The sequence below is a fragment of the Cimex lectularius genome, unplaced genomic scaffold (assembly GCF_000648675.2).
Source record: "Cimex lectularius strain Harlan isolate CLEC.00 unplaced genomic scaffold, Clec_2.1 scaffold1, whole genome shotgun sequence".
NCBI lineage: Eukaryota > Metazoa > Arthropoda > Insecta > Hemiptera > Cimicidae > Cimex > Cimex lectularius.
The window spans coordinates 811,073-835,956 of NW_019392813.1; the positions used below are offsets into that span (position 1 = coordinate 811,073).

The 24,884-nt window shown below is 37.0% G+C and overlaps 1 protein-coding gene across 1 annotated transcript in view; it reads right to left on the bottom strand.

Moving 5' to 3' along the window:
• The window catches only part of LOC106662477 (laminin subunit gamma-1), a 275,363-nt gene that overhangs the window by 218,024 nt on the left and 32,455 nt on the right, over window positions 1-24,884 (bottom strand). Inside the window, exon 2 of the mRNA XM_014386595.2 lies at window positions 2,099-2,360. Coding sequence (XP_014242081.1) covers window positions 2,099-2,360 — 262 coding nt within the window. The remainder of the gene's footprint in view (window positions 1-2,098; window positions 2,361-24,884) is intronic.

A 24,884-nucleotide genomic window follows, 5' to 3' on the forward strand; every position in this document is an offset into this window, starting at 1 on the left:
TCTAGAGACAACTTAAAAAGCCATTGTTTTAAATAAATAGTGACCTTATTAAACTTTTTCTATGATACAAAAATAGCTACAAAAATAGTTTTACAAAACCGTTAAAAAACAGAACTAAGTTACAGTTCTAAATAACGAAGTACATATTAATTTTTCGAACCTTTAACCAGTGAAGCTTTATGATGAAGAGTTATAAAATTTACCATACGATAAAATAATTTTCGGTTGCTAAAATCCTTCCAACAAACAATTCACTAAAATGTTGATCCACATTTGATGTTAATTGGATTATTTTCACCCTTTCACACAAGGTCAGCACTGCTCCCGGAGGATACAGTTTTGAGAAACCAGCCTAGGCTGACACTCCCGATACTAAGGATTTAAAGAGATCTTTCATCTCCGGGCTTAGAGGATTTTCGGGATTGGAAGTAGTAGATCTTGAGCGGAAGGATTAGGATAAGTGTAACTTCAGGAATCAGTAATGTTGAGCTGCTGATGTCAGTTGCTCGGAGAATGTGCTCAAGCGCCGAGATGGTTTCGTGATCACCACAGTTCATCTCAAATCAATGACTTATACATGACAAATTTGTTCTTATTACCATCACCTACGGGCAAGATTTAAGAGAGGCCAATAACGCTGGTACTCGATTAAGGAGCAAGGTGGTTGTTGATTGAGGCGACGTGGGCAGTTTTTTGGATGAAGGTACTAGAAACGGTTTGAGCAATATGATGGGTTAAATGGACTGGATTGGAAATTTAGGAAACGGTACCGGATCAAATCTTGAACGAAGGTAATGTTAAGGCCATTGGAAAGAAAGGTTAGAAATGTAGTAAGGAGCTTGGAGAATTCTACTTTGGTAGTACCCCACAGTTCTGCATCGTATGTCAAAAATAGGTTAAAAGGATTTTTGTATATTGTTAGTTAGTTCGGACATGCCTAATTTCGGTCCTAGAAGTCTTCGTAGTTGTCCAAATACTTGTAGGGTACTTGTGCGGAGATTCCACGTCAGTCTTGTGTCTAAATATAGTCCTAAGTATTTACCTTGCGTAGATGTCAATAGTTCCTTGCTGTAGACGTAGACGATTTGTCCTCGAGTAAGGTTAGGATGGATCGAGAGGTTTCAATAACGGGAACGGAGTTTGTTAACAAAACTGTTGAGGCCGTTGTGGATAGTGCAGTTAAAGACGTAGTCATGAGATTTGTCTGAAAATCTTTGAATAGAAGGATTGGAGCACTGGATATTGGAAGGTTTGGCTGAACACCACATGACAAAAGTGGTCGCAATAGTGCCTTGAAGTAGAAAAAAGAGCCAAACCATATTTCGGTCCTAATACATACATAATATTGTGGTATCGTCCGTATAGGTTCGTTGGTAGGGTGGTTTTGGGGATGCATTGGCTGGTCAGCAGTATAGTGTTCAGGATGGGGCACACTGGCTTGGATCCATCTCTATTCCGAGAAATCCTTGACCCAGCTCATTCTGATGCAGTGGTTGGGTAGGATTTATGGGTTAGATAATAAAATTTGGATAGAAACTATTTTAATCTGTTGAGAATTTCCTCATGCCAGTGCACTCAAGCACTATGCGAGGTTTTTACCGTTCTTGAACATTGACGGTGAGGCATAAACATCTCTAAAACATTGCTGAATTGTGGAATGACAGAAGACAAACAGGTTATTAGAAATGATTTTATATAAGACTAAGAAAAAAGTTAGGCATTTTAAGAGTTGTATTTTGAGGATTTTGAAAATCATTGGAAGAAGGCTATTGGGTCTGTGATTGGAAAGATAGTGGGGTTCAACTATGAGAATATTAATGGAATATTTCCACAATAGTGGATAACATTAGAAAAATGTCTTCTCATAAAAAATCCAATGTTAAACATTAACAAAGAGTCATTTTTGTAAGATTACTTATCGAGTACTGCGGGGTGATGATGCTAAGAGCGTCGTTTAGGTTCAATTTGGAATGTCAAACGGAGCACAAATCAAAACTTGGGAAGAAGGCAGACCAAAATGATCGAAAGGTACAACATTGCCGTAGTATAAATTTTCTTTCTTAAACATGCACTTTATGTTTGATTGACTCCCACTTACCGAAATGAATGGTAATGTTGACCATGTTGGGGTACTGGATGCCGTCGCTCATGGTGCCCGACTGCCACCAGGTGAGGTTGCCTATCTTGTCGACGTCGGTCAAGTATGACGGAGGATGATCTCCCGGTCGACATACGGAGCAGAATTGCGTCTGTGTTGTGCCTATTTGAGCGCAGTATCGAGTTTCGCCGTCCTCTCCGCACGTGTTCGATGCTTCGACTTCCCTGTTGAAGGCGGCGTTTTCGAATTCCGGCAGACATTTCTGCACAAAAAAAAAGAAAATTAAATGAAGTCTATTACAAAACTTTATCATTAAACTTATTCGAAACTTATATTAAGATCTTTAGATCATTGGTTTGATATGTCAGTAGCGTTTTTGTCATTTTCGTTTTTGTTTTTGCTTAAAGGTCGCGCATTTGAGGTGCTTTCTGTGTTTGCTTTAAGTATGGAAGAGAGCAGAATTTTGGCTTCCTAAATAAATAAATAATTTTTAAAAACCACATCGTCTCTGATCATGCTGTACAGACAATCACTTAAACAAAACCATGCCTAGCTGACCAAACCAGCGAAGTTAGACAGTAAGAAATCTTCATTGCCCAGCAGACCTCCATAAGAAATCTGACAATAGACAAATTTTACGACTCAAAATTCACAAATAAAATAATGTTCGTGGCTTGAAGCACATTACATGAAAGCTAATAAATATGAGCTTCAATCACATTTTTACACAAGCTACAAAATGACAAGTCTTCAATGCCTCACTTATATTGAAGTCAATTAAAGAATAACAAGATACTTTTGTAAGAGGAACCAAAACTACTCAGTATTCATTTGTTCTTAAATTTTAAGTTGTCTGTTTTAAATTTAGCGTTTACTCAGAAACCGACATCTTAAATATTCTGTCGGTCCAACGGCGGATATGGAGTGTCCCAGTCTCTAAAAGCTGATAATCTGAGACCCCCAGATATTTTATCAACAAGCACATTATCAAGAGAGAACGGTCGGCCCTCATTCGATTTTTATCCTTTTCCCATTCTCAAACTCACATCAAAATCTCTTCTCAACAAGGCAGTATTTTATAGTTTTGACCTTTTAAACGATGCAGTCAGAAATTGATTTTTTTCAACGTTCCCCATGCACCTGTATGAAAGATTCACGTTGTATTATAGCCGTAATAACCGGGCCGGTGCAATTATCTGACTGTTAAGTTTAGAAGGTGTAATGGCTTTAGTGACGGGCCGAACCTTTATCTCAAGGCTTTTATCTCGATCTAATCTATGATTTTTTATTGGGCCTTCGTCCGAGGCGTTTGGAGGAGAGAGGTTGAAAATCAAAGGGTCGAAAATTAGATAGATTGCAGCATCTGTTAAAGACTGTTTTAGAAACATTTCTTAATGTAAAAATTAATGAATTTTGACTGAGATTTCTTACCAATGAGATAAAGTTAAATCCAGTTTTTCCAACTCGCGATCTCTCGATATGTACCGAATGCTGAATGCAGCAGAATAAATGTAATGTACAACCGTTTTCTGCACTTATTCTATATATTAATGCCCATCAATAGTTACGAAATAATAACCTCCAGCCAAATTAACAACATTTCACAAGGTCTTTGTTTTAGTTGTCTCAAGTTACAAGGCTGAGTTTAGTTCGTATCTATTAGGTAAGTAGCTTCTAATTGTCTTTATGATCAAAGCGTTTTTGGTTATAGTCATTGACTTTGATGGTAAAATATTTATTCCACCTTGTTTCAAGTAGTTTCTATTTTTTCTAATAATATTTCAATATTTGTTTCAAGTAGATTCTATTTTTTTCTAATAATATTTCAATATTGTTTCAAGTTGTTTCTATTTTTTAATAGTATTTGAAGATTTGTTTCAAGTAGTTTCTATTTTTTCTAATAATATTTCAATATTTGTTTCAAGTAGTTTCTATTTTTTTAATAGTAGTTGAAGATTTGATTCAAGTAGTTTCTACTTTTTCTAATAATATTTCAATATGAGTTTCAAGTAGTTTCTATTTTTTCTAATAATATTTCAATATTTGTTTCAAGTAGTTTCTATTTTTTAATAGTTTTCAATATTTGTTTCAAGTCGTTTCTATTTTTTAAATATTTTTCCACACTCGGTTCAAGTAGTATTTATTTTTTAATAGTCTTTTCAAACTTGTTTCAAGCATTTTCTAGAGCTTTGTTACAGTCTTTTCAAAGTGATTTCAAGTAGTTTGTTGCCCTTTCTGTAGTCTTATCAAGCTTGTTTCAAGTCCTTGTAATAGTTTCTCAAACTTATTACATTTAGTTTCTATTTTTTAACAGTCTTTCCAAATTTGTTTCAAGTATTTTCTAGCGCATTGCTACACAGTCTTTTCAAACTGGTATCAAGTAGTTTCTATTTTTTCTAATAATATTTCAATATTTGTTTCAAGTAGTTTCTATATTTTTCTAATAGTATTTCAATATTTGATTCAAGTAGTTTCTATTTTTTAATAGTATTTCAATATTTGTTTCAAGTAGTTTCTATTTTTTAAATATTTTTCCACACTCGTTTCAAGTAGTTTTTATTTTTTAATAGTCTTTTCAAACTTGGTTCAAGCATTTTCTAGAACTTTGTTACAGTCTTTTCAAACTGATTCCAAGTAGTTTGTAGTCCTTTCTATAGTCTTATCGAGCTTGTTTTAAGTCCTTGTAATTGTTTCTCAAACTTATGACATTTAGTTTTTATTAGTCTTTTCAAACTGGTATCAAGTAGTTTCTATTTCTTTAATAGACTTTCCAAACTTATTTCAATTTTTTCTTGTGCTTGTTATAGTCTTTTCTAACTGGTTTCAAGTACATAGTTGGTGTCACTTTTTATAGTCTGATTCAACCCGTTTCAAGTCATTTTAAGCCTTTGTTATATTATTCCAAATTTGTTTCAAGTATTTTCTAGCGAATTGTTATAAGCTTTTCAAACTTGTTTCAATTGTTTCTAGTGCTTTGTTATAGTCTTTTCAAACTGGTTTCAAGTAGTTGGTATCCCTTTTTATAAGTCTTATCTTACCTGTTTCGAGTAGTTTTACGTTTTTGTTACAGTTTTTTTAAACTGGTTTGAAATAGTAAAAAAAAAACCGCGGTAGCCGAGTGGTTAGCGTGAGAGACTCTCGGCTCGTAGGCCCCGCGGTCGTGGGTTCAATTCCCGCCGTCGCCTGTGGCCTTTTTTTCACGTTACCCTTCCCCCACAAAACGAATACGCATAACATTGTCATTGGCTAATATGCTAGAACATAAAGCCATTTAAAAAAAAATTGCATTGTGTCCAGTTTATTATATTTTAAATTTATTTTCACCATTTTATCCAAACGGACTGATGTATTTTAACATTTCGTTTAAATCAGTTTGCAGCAATTTCTCATTTTTTGCTTAATTATTCGTTTTTAGTGATTTTCAAAAGTTTGTCAGGTCGTTTTCTCATTAGTTTTGGAAATGAAAAAGTTCGTGTCACAACCGGGATTCGAACCAATGACCTTCGATCCACTGGCACACCAACTCCTCTATAATGGCATGAAAAATGGCAAAAAGAGGGAAAATTCGAAAGGTTGTAGGTTGAGGTGGGGATTGGTGTCCGAGTGGATCGAAGTCACGATAACTTAAGTGGTTAGAGCAGCGGCGTATTTAGTCAAAGGACGTGGGTTCGAATCCCGCTCGTGTCACTAACTTTTTCATTTCAACCAAAACAAAAAAATTACTTACTTACATAAAAATATTAAGTAATTGAAAGAAGTAATTTTGTCATTATACCACTAAATATAATGGATTTATTTAGTAGGTACTACACTTTTCAACTTTAAACATTTTTCTAGTTTTCCCAGAAATTGTTGCGAATGCAATGAAAAAAATAAATAATGTTTCAAAACATCCTACCAAATGTTACTAGTGATAACAGCTTATGCTATTTAATTCGATATAGAGTATAATTCACATCAATTCATTTTTCTGAATAAAAGGGATGCTGGTATATTTACGGAAAAGAAAAATTCCAATCAAACATAATAGGCTCAAAGGTCAGTCATTTATCATAAAAATGATGTGACTGCCTATAGTCAGAAACTAAAGGTTTTTTCAGCCTTCGAAATATATTCTTGTTAATTTCCGCGCAGCGCAACATCAAAAGGAAAATACCTCGATACACACTATTCACAGCAGGAATGTCGAAACTCAATGTGGCAGACGCTTGCTGGGAATTTTTAAAAGGATTTAATTACTCGCTTATTGAAAACGTGCCCTCGGTTAGCACGATCGGTTAACGGCCGACTCCAGCTGAAGTCTCAATCACGGAGGAGAGATTTAATTTAACCCTTCCGCATCCGACAAGTTCCCACTTGAAACACGCCTCCGATCCCCTACTGTTCGTTCGCGGTACATTCCGACTTTCCAACGGACGGACTTACGATAAATAAGTACCATTCAATGTGTTAGAAGTTAGCCGAAAACTTCGATTATACGGGTCGATTATATTATCTAGTCGAAATAGACTAGAGTCGCAGACCTGAGATCAATTCCAAAAAATTAACTTATTTAAAATCCCATTAGATTTTAATTTAGGTTGAAATAGGACATTTCTCAATCGCATGGACTTGAGAGTCACTGGTCTACGAGTCCATGGTCTCTGTGTACTTGATTTTGAGACCAAATACTCTACCCTGTATCGTCTTGCGTCCTAGATCCTTCGGAACATCGGCACTTTTATTTATTTATTTTTAAACTGCTTTCTTCGACGCAACAAGTAAAACATTTAATATTTACATATAAACAATAATACAAGTAGCATGGAAGCTTGAACAGCTATCATCCAGTGATGGTAGTCGTTAGTACATCAATACGATGAGCGAGATGGACTCCGAACTAGGAGACCGATGTCAAGTGTTAAGGTTCAGTCACAGGTTTTTGACAAAAGGGTTCGGATGATGGGGTAGTTTGGAATGGAACGTTTGTTAGCGGGATTGGGCTAGCCCGGTGACAAGAGGGACATTTAGGTCGGTATGGGTCGATCGTATGATAGCTCGAATGGTACAGCAGCTGCGTATTTAGCCGAAGGACGTGGGTTCGAATCCTGCTCGTGACACTAACTTTTCCATTTCAACCAAATCCTTACATAAAAATAAAAAACAAGTTCCCATCAAATATTAATTTTGAATTTTTTCATTACTCGCCGAGAATCGAATCCTAATTACAGGACATTTGACAAATGGAAAAAGGAGGGAAAAGTCGAAAGGTAGGTTGAGATGGGGAGTTGATGTCCGAGTGGATCGAAGTTACGATAGCTCAAGTGGTAGAGTACTGGCGTATTTAGCCGAAGGTCCTGGGTTCGAATCCCGCTCGTGACACTAACTTTTTCATTTCAACCAATACCTTACATAAAGATTAATTAATTGAAAGAAGTTATTTAGTCAATCGCACCAGGAAATATAATGGATTTATTTAACACTTAATCCGACAATACAGATTTTTCACGAAGACAGAATTAATAAATACATTTGAATAAAAATTATTTTGTATTTACGTACGAAAATTAGGCCGAGACTACTCACTATATCCAAGCTGGATTCGTAAAATTATCTTTAATTACTCTCAAACAAGCCGCACGGGTTATCTAGGTTAAACAGCTTCATTTACAACTAAAATAAATTTATAACTTGTCTGGTGGGAACAAAATGTAAAACAAAAATTACATCACTGAGAGGATTTTCTTACTCAATGACAATACCTAATCTTCTCCCGAACCAAAAACAGTTATTTAAATTTTCTTCTTTTTTTGTTTCCTCAACTACGATTAGTTTATACAGGGTGTTCGGCTACTCGTGCTACAAACTTTGCCCGTAGTTTCTACATTCAAAATGGAACCAAAAAGTCCTAATTATCTATTGTCCGAATCTCAACACTTTCGGAGGTATTTCCGTTATTCTGATTTTTTTAGATTTCACGACCTTGCTCCAAATAAACAATAACTCCAAAACTGAAAGATTTTGGACAAATCCGTTGATATAATTGAAAACTACGTTAAATTTGCAATAAGCTGTGTTCAATACTAAACTTGTAAACTTTGATGAAATAAGCGTTTTAGTTGCCAGAACTTTGAAAAAAATTGTTTTTCAAAGTTGAGTCTAAGCCTCTATTTCCAAACCTATAGATCAGCAAAATTTCAGATTCCATTTAATATCCTTTTTAGTGGTGTAATTGGTTTTTTAATTACTTTTTTCAAAGATGACGTTATAAAATTTTGGAGCAAATTCACTTCCATTTTCCTTTTGAAAAATAATGTAATTCTTGCTACACCCTACATATGATATCAGATAGTCAGTTTTCGAGAAGTTTAAAATTTTCTCGAGACTTTCTCACTTCAAATTAGAAAAGTAAATTATTCAGATATCGTGAGATGCGGTGTGATGTAGGTGTCAGAAAAACATTTTCTTTATCGCGCCAACGTTTCGATCTTTATTGAGATCATCTTCAGGGCCTGGGATTTACAAACATTGTTTACGTTTAACAAATACATTTAGGATGTGGAAAAGTGAATTTATACAATGCAAAATATATTCTATATTCAAACAAAAATTAGAAAAGTAAGAGTTTTGAGCTGAACTGACAATCATAAATAGGCTCTCAAATAATGCTCTAATTTATATTTTGGAGAATTTTTATTTTTTTATTTTTTTACGAAGGTTCACAACAGCAGAGGTCCATATGCTCTCAGGGTGCCGGTGTTTTGGAAAAAAAGCTCATTTGTATGTCGGGTTCGAATGGATGGCCACTGGATTCGAACCCGGAACCTTTACTTTACAGTGATGAGCGCCGTGTCAACGTCTAAACCGTTGCGGCCACCGACGCATTGTGGAGAATTTTAAGGCTTTTGAAAGCTGTCACGCATTTGCGGTCTGGTTGATTTTCCTTTTGCCCATAACAAAGGTGTCGATGGGATGAGATTCACTTTTTTTATGTAGGGCAAAACTCGGCACTATCAAGCCGGAGTTTACCTGGACCGAATGCGAAATTGCGTCGAGTACTTTTTCTCCGTCGGCTTCGTGAACCGATTCTGTTAAAAGATAAAACGGAATAGTAGAAAAACGGCTGAGGAAGATTTCGGAAGCGCAACAAACCCAAATCATCTAACCGTTAAGCTCATGAAAAAGGAAAACATCAAAAAGCAAAAAGGCGAGTACCGTGCCGATTAGCCTCTTAATTCATGAGGAGGTCGAAGAGGTGACGGTTATAAATCGTGATTAGCCGACTCCTCCCTCGCCGACGCTCTTCTATTTTCTTCGGCTTCTTCTGTCTTCTTAATTGAGACGTTTCGACTCCACGTTAACATCCTCATAAGCTCCGACTTACAATTTCAATCTCACAGTTGAAACTTAACTTTCCACCCGTTCCGTGAATACGGACAAATTGATTTTGCGACACCGTGAAATTACGCTGGCTGCTTCTACGATCCGACCTATGGTCCACAGATTAGGAGTTATGATTATCTGTTCAATTGATTATCGAAATCACCATAAAATGTAATATATAAATAATGCCCCCCGGGGAACTTATATAGCTATACATTTAAAACGAATTCGAATCAAGAGCCGTTATATCTCACTTTATCCATTAGCAAACAGGCTACGTGACATAAAAAATGATAGCCTAGCGTAAATAATGGATTTATGTCTAAATTAAAGTGTTTCCCTGCTGCCTAAATAAGAGTTTATTTTGATCTTATCTTCATTAATCTCAAGATCTTTATTACAAACTTCGCACACATTTTTTTTTCTGCGTGATTTATAAAAATTACTTTAAAAACCTCCATTAAATCGATTAAAACCAGTTATAGAGGCGCTCCAGCCTGCTTCCTTCTCGCCAATATAGAATTAACGATAGATCAGGTTATTTTTCTATACATCCATAACATATTAGAAAATTCACTAGAAAAAATTAAAAATTCTGCTCAACAGTCTTGCTTGACGTGTCTCAGTAATTCGATAAAGTTTTTTTCTAATATTATTAATCTATAACTGCATCAATAATCAGATGGGTTACATGATAAACAAACCTAATTGGGCATGTTAAGCGTAAATGTGAGCCATCCATCGATCACTAGTGGGCTTGAATAGCCTCTTCTATGCATGAGCTCGGTGCCAATGACGCCTCAACCTACTGAGGATCGTTAGGGAGGTTACGTATAGGTTAAAAAAAGGATGAGACAGTTTGTATGAAGAATTTGAAGTACCGGAATTAGGCTTGGTCAGTTCCTTATGGAATGGCTTCCACATAAGGAATTTGGAGGAATTCGATAGTTCTTTTTTTTCATTCTTTTTTTTATTGTTAATCTATAACTGAGCCAACAAACAGATGGGTTACATGGAGAAAACATAGGTGGCGTGTTAATCGTGCGTGTGAGCAACCCATCGATGACCGATGGGTATGATCAATCTCTTCAATTACATGACTGCGAGGCCAGCGACGCCTCAATCACCTACAGGGATCGTCTGGGAGGTCAATAGTTGAGAAGGTTAAGAAAAGAAAGAAGAAGATAAATGAGAAATGACAATTAATTAAGGTTTTTAGTTGAGATGAAAAAATTTAATGGCACGAGAGGGATTCGAACCCACGACCTTCGGCTAGATACGCCGCTGCTCTACCACCTGAGCTATCGTGACCTCGATCCACTCGGACATCAACTCCCCATNTTCGGGGCCTATGTATGGTCTTGCAGATCCTCTTCTGGCCAGTTTGTCTGCTTCTTCGTTACCCAGAATTCCCCTGTGCCCTGGCACCCAAGATATCATCAGGTTGTTGACTGATTTTTTAATCTAGAAAATTACACATCATCCACTTTGGCAGATTACACATGATCTTGAAATGGCAAAAGTTTACGGGAATCAGTAACCAAAATAATATAGATCCAGGGTATCCAGATTGCGGCCATTCTGCGTGAAGTCACTTCACTTCAGCCAATCACCCAGGGATTTGTGGCTGGGTCAGACCTCGGTATTATCCGTACCACCGCCGAAGTTAGAATCCCCAGGACCTATCGACAACCGGTCATTTCAACCTGCAACGCTTGCAGTTTTCACCTAAACACACTCTCACTCATTCTTACACATTCTTTCTTATTTACATAACATTTGAGATGTAAGGCGATGGCATATTTAACACATACACGACACTAACTAGTGAAATTGAGAGTGATGGTGTACTTAATTTTCGCCATACAATCTTGTACTACACACACATTCACGCTTATAAGTACATTTTCACGAAACCATTAACACAGAATACAACTAAATTCTCTAATTTCGTGGTCCGCTTGACCAATTAATACTTTACAATTAATTAAGGTTTTTAGTTGAGATGAAAAAAAGTTAATGGCACGAGAGGGATTCGAACCCACGACTTTCGGCTAAATACGCAGCTGCTGTACCATTCGAGCTATCATACGATCGATCCATACCGACCTAAATGTCGGCGTATCTAGCCGAACGTCTTGGGTTCGAATCCCTCTCGTGCCATTAACTTTTTTTCATCTCAACTAAAAACCTTAATTAATTGTACAGAATACAACTATCACACAACTCTATGTAAAAACGTATCTCACACAAAAGCACTCCTATTTCCGCAAATAATCAGAATAGGAGGCCTAAAAGTTCGCTGTGCTAGGGCACAATTCTTATTCCTACTGGCTTTCTATATGGAGCCAAGTGAAAGCCCTTCACTGGAACACATTGGGCAATCTTTCATTTTATGCTGGGCACATAAGCTGGCTTTGGGCAGAACGTTAACCACGTATGGCCGATTTTGTTTCGGGTTAGAATGAATCATCTTCAGCTGATTAGACTCTCTGGGCCTAACACACTCTTGAACCAAAGGCGCTTCTTGGGCTGGCCCAGTATCACTGCCATCTTTTCTTTATTGCTTTATACATCAGGGGGTATCGAGATTATAAGGTCTCGAAAGTGGGCCCGTCCAACCTGACGTGTACCCAGACGAGACGATCCACTGAGAATATGCCCTTTAGAGCCCACAACGCACTCAGAAAATTAGTGCACAAGAGGTAATATATTTCTTCCCCGGACTACACGACTCAAAGATGTCCCAGAACACGCTTCGGCAGTACATATACTAAAATTTGGAATCCATCGCATTTTCTAAATTTGACGATAATTTATGATGACTCAAACGAAAAAGCCCTTTTGAAATATGCGATAACAAATATACCCTTATATTAAATTCACTCCTGTAAAAATTAGATCTTAGATATTTATCTTCAGGCTTTATATGTAACGGATACATAAAACAACATAGATTTACAAGTGTAAAAGTTATGTTCACACGTGGGATGTTGGGCCTGATGTGTAAATAAGCTGATCTTTAAGAACCAGTTTGTAATCAATTGCTGTTTTCAGTTAGAGGTTTTGTATGTGTTTTTTCATTGTGAATAAAATCGGTTAAAGACTTAATCCGTCCGTTTCCGTCGCCATAAATGGTCAGAGGTGGATCGAAGCAAGGAAAACAATGCTGATACTGCACCAAGTCTGTCATCCGTCAGGCGCGGCGAGAAGGAATAAATCCCCGTTGAAACCCAACTCCCCTGAACGGTTTATCCATTCATTTCCAGAGATAATCAAATAGAAAACTCACAGAACAAATCACGTTTCGAACGTGACCCCAACACCCACGGGCCACGAAGGAAACGGTGAACTAATTCCCTCCATTCCACCAAACTCTTCCTACGCAACCTTTTTCCCCAAAGGTCCGAGAGTATTAGATCACTCTCCCGTTTGTTACCTGTTTGATCCGTTACTCATTTTGTCATTTAAGCTCTTGATTTGGCGGCTAAGCCCACTTTCACAAGTCACATTTTGAGCGAAAAAAAGATCAAACTAATAAACTCTAGGATATGTTGAAATTTATCGTTATTCTTCTTGTTGTATATGATGATGTCATGCAACTCTATAATTAGACAAAAATATATTTAGTTTTTTAGATAAATAAAATGAGAATTAAAATGCTTGAATGTTTAAAGAATTATCTTTCCTGAACCATACCTTTGGGCATTTTCACGTTCAAGTATTTAAGTAGTTCGCAAATAACAAACACAATACATTTTTTGTACATTGTTGGATAGTTTATACACATTTATAAACATTGTTATTGACCTACTTTGTTCAGGATTCGAAGTTACCCCATTTTTTTGTTGTTTTTTGACTTCCTACAGAAAGTTGGTTAATCTGAAAGGAGCAAACTGTCTCACGGCTGAGTTGTTTAGTTTTAATGAATAATACCAAATTCCATAGACTTCTTTTGAAACTTCCAAGGGCAAGAGGGGATAATTTGCAAAAGCTTTGTCCGGGCAGTTTGTTGACGACCCCGGGAGATAACCTCCAGGCCTTCGGTCCGAATCGAGGTCCCTGAACTAAAGACCGTTTTATCCGATGTCAATATAGGGAAGCATCAGTCGAGTACTCTAGAACTGTCGTCGTGATCATCGCATTAAGGCAAGATTACAAGATACCGTTCACAACTCGGAACTGATGTCTGACAGAACATCAGCATAAAGAGGATGGATCAAAAGAGGAATTTACTAAAAGAAAGTATGACAGATTCTTGGCTGGATTGGGTTTTCAAACCTTGCCCATAAAATTAAAGGACAGTTTAACTATGAACTTGTAGAACAAAAAACCAACCAAATCCAGGTCTTAAAAAATCCAAAGAAAACACCCGGCCTTACAAAAATGAATACATTTTTTGAATAGATATTTTCTGCAGACCATTCATCTAATAGAAAGTTGTTGTAGGTTGTAAAAAATACTCCCAATACAAATAAAAAGGGAAAGAACTTAACTTCTTGCATGATTATGAAATTAGAGCATTTATGAATTATTTCCTCAGAAAACTTTCTTTATTTTGGACCGATTTTTTATTTGTTGACCTGATTTATTCAAAAGCCGTTATACTCTTTGAAATTTTGATTTTGACATGAATTTGGTCTTAATTATTTATGAAGTATGCAGTAACTAGGGACTGCACATAGAAATTTGGAAGAACTTCTTAGCACTATCCTTAATGTAAAGATGTATTTATTAACATATCCCATATTTTCATTTTTTCATTCAAAATTATAACAAATATCAATTTTTAATTAATTTAAGTTGTTAATTATTTTTGTGGTGGATACTTTTTTCGTTTCGTTTAACATTCAAGTAGGAAATGTGGAATAGGAGCTGCGCATGAAATTTGGAAGAATTTCATAGCACTTTCCTTAATGTAAAGATGTATTTAGTAACATATCCCGTATTTTCATTTTTTTCATTGAAAACAAAGAAATATCAATTTTTAATTAATTTAAGTTGTTAACTAATTTTGATGTGGATAGGATCGTTTAACATTCAAGTATAGTCGGATAGAATGTATTAAGTTTATTATTATTTATTATTACATTTAATATATTATTATTATTATTATTTGTAGTTGTATTTTTTCATAATAAATAATAAGTCGGTTGATTAAAGAATCAAAGAGAACAGCTTCATATTGTAGTTAGATGTAGAAAAATAATTATTTTAAAGATAAAGAGGAATTCTAGGCCTCTTCCCCCTTCCAAATTCTCTCATAGATCTTCTTTATAGATAAACCATTATTTGATAATCTTTGACCTTTTATCACCGATAAAACTGTTATGCCGATAAAACATGTTAAAACAATTTCAATTTAATGCTCTCACCTTATTAAATTTTTAAATTAAAAAAAAAAACTACAGAGGAAAATTCTGTTTTAAGTGATGATACCCATGTTTGGTTAAAAATTAAAACAGGTTCGGCTAAAAGTATATCAGGTTGATTAAAACGTTATAATTGTGTCTATTGTTTTCAAAATAAGTTAATTACCGTCATTGAGACAGGAAGATTTCCACTTGGAACGGAGAAAGGAATGGATCGGAAGCTTTTGTGTGTCCGCCGAAAGGTTCAAAAGAGTGAAGGTCGTCATAATTAAACGTGGAAGTGAGAAAGCATTGTTGCTCGGACAATCGACCCCTTCTGAGCCGGAGAGCAAGGAGCCGTTTCGTATTTTATCCTCCGAGGGGGACTCGTAATGCTTACAAAGCACGATAAAGTGCAAGGCGGCGAAATCACTTCACTGCCGGATTTAAAACAATACCAAACTGGCTCTTACCGATGGCTAAATTGCGAAAAAATGGGCGACTTCTCACGATGGAATCAAAATTAAATTACTATCAGCGGTTTGTTCTTCACAGACTATTCTTGACTTGAATTTCATGAATGACTACTCGATGATGCAATAGTCATTCGATAGATTTGAATCACAAATCAGATCAATGTGAAAGTATTTTTGCTGTTCTGGCTTAAACATAGCCAGAAGACGCAAACACACACACAGATTACACTGGCAAAAAAAGCTCAAGATCAGACAGTCAAGCAGCCAGAATAAAATTGTCACTTAAGAAAGCCACACCCAAATTAATCCCTGAGTGCATCCAAAATCTCCAAAAGCTGGGATAACACAACAACCTACCAATATCTTGGGTTCCAGTGCTCGAAGGGTTTTTTTGGTACGGACAAGGGGACAAATAGGCCAGAAGAGCATCGGCAAGACTACAACTATAAGCTCGAAACCTTGGGATAACAAGATCAAACATAGTTCCCTCTATATCAGAATGGTTCACAAAAAATAAAAGAAGTGGAGGAACTCCAGAGGTGCCAGACACCAAACCTGGTAAGCGCACTGCTACACGACAGTGTTGTAGATGTAGATATAATGTTTCAGGGTATGGTATACTGCGCCCTTTAAGAGCTATTGTATCCCCTGTGCTCTGCCTAAAGCACATCGGTGAGTCCTATTTCATCAAGAAACTTGATTAATAGGCCCAGTTTCAGTGGTTGTAGTTCTTCTATGGTCACATTGTACATCCCAAAACACTTCCTCCTGCGGGCTAGTGTAGCTCCGCAGTTTGTTAGTAAGTGTGTTGGTGTCTCTTCTGCTTCTTTGCAGAATCTACATGTGCCATCTTGGATTATTCCAATTTTCTTTAGATGTCCATTTAATCTACAGTGTCCTGTCAGGAATCCTGTTAGGATTCGCAGTCTATTCCTGCTTCCTTTGACACATTCTGTGATTTCTTTCTTGCCAAAGTTGGTTAGAAGATTCTTGGATTGTCTATGTCCAATAAGTGAATTCCAAAGTTCGCTCATTTTCTTTTTGTCCTTCTGTCTGAGATATTCGTTAATAGTGTGTATTCCTATTCCACAGAAGGGTTCGGGTCCTATTAGCGGTGTGGCAGCCCCTTTTCTTGCAAGGGTGTCCGCTTTCTCGTTGCCTTCTACTCCCATGTGTCCTGGGACCCAGCAGAGGCTGACTTTATTCTGCGAACCTAATATGTTTAGTTTGGTTTTGCAGTTCAACACCATCCTTGAACTAATGGTATTTGAGCTTAGTGCTTTGATGGCTGCTTGGCTATCTGACATGATAGCTATATTCTTGTTTTTGTATCCTCTATTTAGATTGAATTGGATACATCTTTCAATTGCGTGAATTTCAGCTTGGAAGATACTGGTGTGCTCCCACGAGAGTGTTAGAGTTTACCAGTCACTGGCATCTGAGGAAACACTAACACTACACGGGTACAGTCAATGATGACCCCATTTCTAGGTTATGCAATGTAGAGGAAGAAACCTCTACTCATATCATCATGAAGTGCCATGGATCCGCTCAATGGAGGCATAATCTAGAATATCAAGAAGACCCGGGGAAAACGAACTGCACCATCAACAATCAATGGTCCTACTACTTCTTAAAAGAAGGTTCGAGTCCATTAAACTGAACTAAGAATTAGGAAAAGTACAATAACCCAGAAGGCTGCAGTTCTTACGGAATATAAAACCCCTTTTTCCTAATTTCATCTCGTTATCATCATCTACCTGAATCTCTATTAAAGACAACACAAAGCATGTCAACCCATGAAAACTAAGTTACAGAACCTTCTTTCGTATTGCCAAGCTCATTTCTGGTAGCCAAAAAATTTAGAAATCAATGGCCAGTTAAGGATATTAAAAAGATTGGGGTAACGGAGAATGTTCATTATACTTATAAAACAAAGTTTTATGAAAATAAGATCTATTGACGGGTCTACTACCCGTGGCTTCCCCAACTAAAGCAGTTACCACCTAATCCGTATTTCCTAGTCCTAAACACCTACCTAAAAGATCGTTGTAGCACAGAAATGATCGGCCATGAGTTCTTAGAGGCATGACAGATTAAACCCGGTGTCCTACAAGGGAACATTCTTAGTTCTACCCTTTACACTATACATCCCAACACCAGCAACCTACGCAGATGATAAAATTTTATGTCCTGGCCCAAGTCTTAACCCGTCACCTTTTCAACAAGCATCTCGAGGGTATCAAAGAATGGTGCAAAATGTTGGAAATAAACCTAAATATGGTTCATTTATGTATGGAATTAGGTTCACGTATGGAAAAAAATAGCCTTGTACTCGTAGACGTCTAAGTCAACTGACATTATACAAGCGACCATTTTGGGTGTAAGAAGTGGAATGTTCGGTTCCACGAAGACATCAAATACTGAGCGTATACAATCCTTCTACTCCAAAGTCCTCAGTTAAATTGTCAAGCTGCTTACTACGTCACTATCCATTACAACCTCCTTATCTCCTAACCCTAGGACTAAATCAAGGAAAAATGCATCCAACTTACGCTTAAGATAAAAAATAGCCTTAATTTCTTTAGCTCAAGTTAAGTACTAGGACCATACCTAGACAGCGGACAGATCCTCCACAAGAAAAAAACAGAGGTCAGCTACGAAGAATTCTAAGACCGAAATAAGCATAACTGAACACATTAGCATTGTACAAAACATTATTTCAACCTATTTTTAGACGTTCCATCTAAGAATAGAATAAATTTTTATTTGTACATGTGCACAATAATATATACATTAATTTTAGAATGTAGGGAAAGTGACATTTCACTATGACTTCCTACTACTTACACTGGTCATTTTTTTTTAAATACAAATCGGTACGAGTAATTCCATATCAGTTTGTGGGAAAAAAATTTATGTTAACAAAAAACCACAAGCAAAGGGATGAAATATATATATAAATTAAATAAATGCATATACAAAGTGTAGATGAGAAGTGAATAAATAAATAAAATAAATTATTATGTTAGGTTTATAAATATTCTTATTACTATCAATTTGATAAGTATGTAAAGTTTATAAGACAGGTACATTGTGTTTGATCCTCTTATGTTTCCAGTTTGCATTTGTTGGATATGCACCTATGGATCTGCAAATAGGATTTGAGGAGACACTCATACGCTTAAAGAATTTGCAGACCGCATCGTAAATTTCCTCCTCTACCCATTTCATGTTAGTTCGCTCATGTAGGTCTGTCAATCTATAATATCTAGGAGAGGCAGTGGCTAGCCGCAGAAATTTATTTTGAATTACCTGTAATTTATTGAGGTTTGTTTTACAGGTAAAATTCCATGCTGGGCAGGCATATAGCAACATTGGTTTAATAAATACTTTATAAATTAGTAGTTTATTGAGTTGGCTCATGCCAGACTCCTTGCTGAGCAATGGGAAAAGTGATCGTATAGCCGCCTTCCCGTTGCCTACAAGATTTCTTATGTGAGCACCAAAATTAAATTTGGTATCAAGAGTGATCCCTAGATATCTCATATTTCTTAACCACTCAAACGACTTCCCCTCGAGTAATATGTTGTGGGAGAGCAGGGGCCTACGCTTAGTGCATAGCATACAACTGGTTTTGGAAGAGTTAATTTTGAGCTTCCATCTAGTGCAGAACCGTCTTACTCTTTCCAGCTCCTTATTAATGTTTTTTACGATCGCTAATCCTCCAGGATGACCTGTAAAGCGCGATGTCGTCGGCGTACAAAGCGAGTTGGCGTGATTTGGGCGTAGGCAAGGCATTTAAAAAGATGCAAAAAAGTGTAGGTCCCAGAATTGAACCCTGAGGCACGCCTGCTTTGGTGGCAAAACGGGAGGAGATCGTATTATGAAGGGATACTCGAAAAGACCTCAAGAGTACGACCTTGATTATGTATTTTGGGAAGTTGTATTTAATCATTCTGTAAATTATACCATCATGCCATGATACTGATCAAAGGCTTTCTCCAAATCAAAAAGGACCAGTTCCGTGTGTTTTTTAATGTTGATACCTTCAGTTACGTGATCAACTATTTTAGCAAGTTGACCTACGGTGCTAAGGCCTGGGCGGAAGCCAAATTGTTCATTCTTAATTATATTATGGGTGACTAGATGAATTTTAATCCATCATAGCTCAAACCGTTTCTGGTACCTCAAATCCCCAGAACTCACCACGTCGCCTCAATCAACGATCACCCCGAGACCCTTGACACTAATATAGTACCAGCGTTGGCTGGCGTCTCATAAATTCAGATAATGGTTATAGTGTTGTGCTGTCTTCGTGTTGATAACAAAGAAAATAAATTGTAATTTGTATAAAAGAAATCCATTAAACATAAAGATAGCGAACATATATTTGTGAAAAACAACGAGAACAAGCGGACCGATCAACGACTGTGTGGGTTCAAATACCGTCCGGTGAAATAAAAATTTAACTGGTCTTTTATTTCTTCTACGGCTTCTGAATTACTTAACGATGAACTCGAACAGGGAACTTAACGGTCCACCCTGTAATTCACAATGTTTAAATTGGTAAAACGCCTATGGTTATGAGTCCTGAACGACTTTCGTTAGTTTAACAATTTCTAAAGCCACACGAGCACAAAATACTGATAGCTCTATAAAAGACACTGTAAAAGCTTTAATAATATACAGTGGAAAGGAAATTGCCGGTCTACGCCGGCCCGAGGCGATGCTCTTCATCATCGGCAGACGTGGACTCGTCATTTTCGATGGGAACCCGCCGGCCCGAAGTGGCCTATCCGTTTATTTATAGGTCTCTTTGGGCTAATATTTAGAGGAGGTTGGGCGGCTTTGTTTGCCCTGTGTACGTGGATTTCGCAATCGGACGCGGCCTCCATTTGATGATAAACAGGTGAAATCAAGTGTTTCTCCGTAGCAGACTTTCTTGTTTAAACATTTAAAAGGAGAAAAGTTCAAAATTGAATTAGATCAATGCCTGTTAGTGCGAAACTAAAATGTTTAACGGTAGAAGGACGGTTTCCTCGGATCATTAGGATTTATGAGGACATAAACCGCATAAAAATGTCAGATTTCTTGTTTAGGTCTTCAAGGTGATGTACCAGTAGTTTGTCCCTTTTCGATCATCCCAGTTCACCTAGTTTACTCTGTCCTATAAGCTTCTACATTTTCCATCTTTATCCTTTAATATAATGTATATATTTTTGTCAGTTCATCTTAAGTAAGTTATTTTATAAATGACCAGTTCAATATTTGTAAGTTTTTGATTGTCTATAGATTATATAATTCTAAAATATATTTTTGATGTCTGATGCAATTTAATTTCCCTTTCATTGGATTAGCCAGAAATGCGGTACCAGCCCAACCAGTCTGCCTCTGGCAATAATTCAATTTTCGTGGATTTTACATCAACACATGCCATCTACCCACGATGAGTTAGGGCGAAACACACGCAAGCTGATATTTTTAACCGATTATCATTTTCCGAACAAAGTGATAAATCCACACCATACAAGCAACCACTACAGTCCTGTGTTTTTCATTTTCAGATACTTGAAATTCTTCAATCACAGCGAAAGTAGGCGGAACACATACTGTCTATAAAAAAAACTTTCATCGAATCTTCAAAACTTCGGCATCAAGATAAAAGACGAATATATTGCCAAACCAACCCACATTTTCCATTCCAGGCAGTCAATAAAACCAACCAAATCACCGAAAACTAGAACTGATTCCTTACCATATAACAATCTGGACTACTAAAGACTACTTTCACGGCAACAGAGACCCATCAGCAAGATTTCTACTTCACACAATCAAAAATATATATTACGTCTCGCTTGATTAATAAACATGAGTAAAAAAGCCTCTTTTAAGAAAGGAATAACACAAGAAGATAAAAAAATCAGAATTGTAACAAACAAATTGATATGAACGTGAAGGAGGTGATGGACTTTGGAACTCGTGGGAGACAAAAGTGCAGAAAGTGTAAAAGGCGGTGGTGAGGATGCTTTCCATTGGGAGACTGCGAACAAACCACCTCGAACGTAGCTGCTTCAACTTGGCTTGTGAAGAATCATCTTATGAGAAAACATCAGGAAAACAGCACTCATCGTGTGAGTCTTTTCCTATTCCATATTTCCTTAATTTTATTCCTTGGATATTACGCATACATAAATATTATGAATTGATTTATTTTTAACAATAGTTTAAATACTTCTTAATTATATTTTAAGTTTTTTTTTTAATATTGTTTCAAGAAGAATTGATTTTTTTGTGTAAAGATTTAAGTTTGAAGATTCATTTTAAAAGAAGGAAGAGTGTAAATATAATTTTGAAAAAAAGAAATAATTGGAGTGAATAAATTCTGTTTCCCTTACAGTGCTTTTTATTTTTTATTTTTTCCTTTTATTAAAATAATAGTAAATTGAAAATAAATGCAATTATTATTGTAATTGTTAAAATTGTATTTTAATTGTTTCATAAAAAAGACCCTAAAAGTCTAACAGAATTAACTATCGAAAAATAAAAGCTAATGAGCAATTTACAACTGCTAAATTCAATTTGAAGAAAGTATGTGAGCAGAAACGACGAAACCATCTTCCACTGAGTTTCAGGAGAAATTGTGCAGGAAGAACTCTTCCTAGGAACAGTTTTGGTAGAACTTTCTGCGTGGTAGGATTTAATATAATTCTACTTCTGTTCAAATGTTTTTAAGAATCTCCGTGCACAAACTGGGAAAAAAAACATTACACAAGAGTAAGCAAAAGGTAATCCCCTTTTAGTGACTGGGGCTTGTAGTAGTTCGGAAAAGCCTCCTGCGCAGCACCATGGTCTCTCGGATGACGATGAGATCCACTGGCTGGTTGGTTCAGCCAGACGGTTCAAGAAGGCAGTACAGAGTGTAGGGCATCGGGCCAAGTTGGCAGTCGAGTGAGCGATGAGTACGAGCTAGTGGGTGGACCTGTTGAGAACTAGTATACATCTGGTTTGCTTGAGTCTTTGATTGTTATTTAGCAGGGAGAATAATTGTCGATGCAGGGGTGGCTGCATTAGTAAGCCACAGGTACCCCTAGGTGCGATGAGGTCGGGAAGCCTGCGCTGTATGTGCCTCGAGGAGACGTGGAATGGTTTTAGGGGTGGGATAACGAAAACAAGCATGATCAGTAGGGTTAGAATGAATCAAGAAGTCGGAAATAAACTTTAGAAACCGGAAACGAATCGATTCGTTGAAGAAAGCATCTACATATAGTGAATAATGAGGCCGGCGAAGTGGTAAGGAGCTTTGACGAATCATTTGATGGAAGTAAATAGATGGGCTGGAGGGACGCCATGGTTTCGCGTCATATGTCCAAGTGGTTCACCAAAGTGACAGAACTTTGTACTATGGTCAGCTTTCTACATATAAGATTTCCGTCCTTGATGGCTCACTATTTTCATAGATTACGCTGTTAAATTCTTGTCTCATATGTATTGTAGAAATCTTTAATCTGAATTCTAGGTATAATCCTCTAGACTGGTGGAGGAAACTGTACATCTTATCAATAGGATCTCTTCCAGGTTTGAGAACAAGGTAACCTTTTGGATACCAGCACTTAAAGGACACTATGGCAATGAAGAGGCGCCTGGCCAAAGAAGGCTCTAATGCGTTTGTCGGGCCACAACCGGTATTACATCACTCTATGAGCACAGTGAAAGAGAGTTAAAAACTGGGCATGAAACAATTCCTTAAGGAGTGGAATCTATCCCCCGGACACAGGAAATCGAAAGAGTTTGTTAAGGTGATCAAACCGGCAGAATCGAAATGGCTTTTCTAACTCAAGGAAGGGAATTAGAAGGCAGATAGGTGTCCTGACGGGCCACTGCCCACTGAGAAGACACCTCCCCACCAGATCCCTTTTGCCGTTTTTGCGAAACAAAAGAAGAAACGGCAAGGCACTACCTCACAGAGTGTGATATGTATGCTAGGTCTAGATTTGAAATATTTGAAGGAGCGGACAACACCAAATCACTCCCCGAGATAAAATGGTCCAAGATCTTGGGATTTGTGAACAAGTCCAAGAGATTTATGCATGACACGTGAGCCGATCAAGTCTCGGACCTTTTAGGGATGGGGTACGAGTCTACCCAGGCAGTTAACACCACGGGTTGGTTAGGGATGGTTACGGGTTGGTTCTTGGTCGCCCACCCTGCGTAATATATAACACATATATTTATATATATAATCTTAAGTATTTAACTTAAGATGCCGGTAATTTCTTGCCGTTAAGGTATAGTACTCTTTGATAAGACCGAATTGGTAATGTATGCTAAAGCTGAGTATGATCCGAGATATCCAAATTTATAGATACCGTACACGCAGTCGTTACTATGTATCGTGAATTTCTCTTGTGAGGCGTCGATTCGGCGTATATGTTGCCATACCTCATGCTACATATGATACTAGGATAAACGACAAGAGGAAACTGAGAAATACAACAAGTGTCTTGCAAAAGGCACTGCTAACTAAAAGGATATTTGGAATTAGTTGAAAGTGGACGAAACCACAAACTATATACTAGCAGACCTATAGACCTAAATTCTTCTGAATAATCCATATGTGTTTAGTGGTCATAACTGACCATATCAATTATTCCGGTTAATTATTCTATTTATCTAAGGTTTTTGGTTGGGATAAAAAATTACTGTCACGCTGGATTCGAACCCACGACCTTCGTGACTTCGATCCCCTAGGACACCAACTCCCCATCTCAACCTAGATCTTCTAAATAAGTTCAAAACACAATCGTGACGATCACAGCAGTTATAAAATTCAAAAATGTATGAAAGAACGAAAGTTTGGTTCTTGATCCTTCTTGAGACCTCCTGAGTCCTGAAATCTATTGGCTGTAAATTTTAAGACATTTTTATTCTTCCTTGAATAAAATGCCGTTGGTTTTTGTACTTGTATTAACACCACATTATTTTTAAGCCTGTAGAATATTAATACATAACAGCATATCATAGGTGTGAAATTATTTCTTGATGGACCTCATAAGATATAACTCATTTTGTACTGACAAGCGGGCCACAAGTTTTGCAACTTTACAAATCCAAATAGGCAAACGTACTTTAAAGGCATAAATGAAATCATTTTCGAACAGTTCACCTTTTCGCCATGACTCGACTGTTCAGTATCCGTTACGGACACATTGACACGAACGCGTTTCCAGGCGAGCCTGATTCGCTCCGACTCTGAGGCAATTTTCTATTTGTAAATCCCATAATAAGAAGGAGGGGATTGATTTCAGCAGGCTATATTTAGCCATCATGATCAATCATGAGCAATGACGAAGGCGATAACTCTTATGTATAATAATGTGCGGTTCCTTTGTTACACTGAATTCCGAGCGGCCGCCCTCAGTCGTTCGCGTCGGTATTGTAGCCCAATTCGGCAGATGTAGATAGCCGAGCTGTAATTTTCCTGAGGTTACCACACACACATTTACATTTCTCAGATGCAACACGCCTTTTTTTAAACAAATAGGTAAATATAGGCCGATGAAGGGGCAACCCCTTGTTATTATCCGGTTTTCGAGA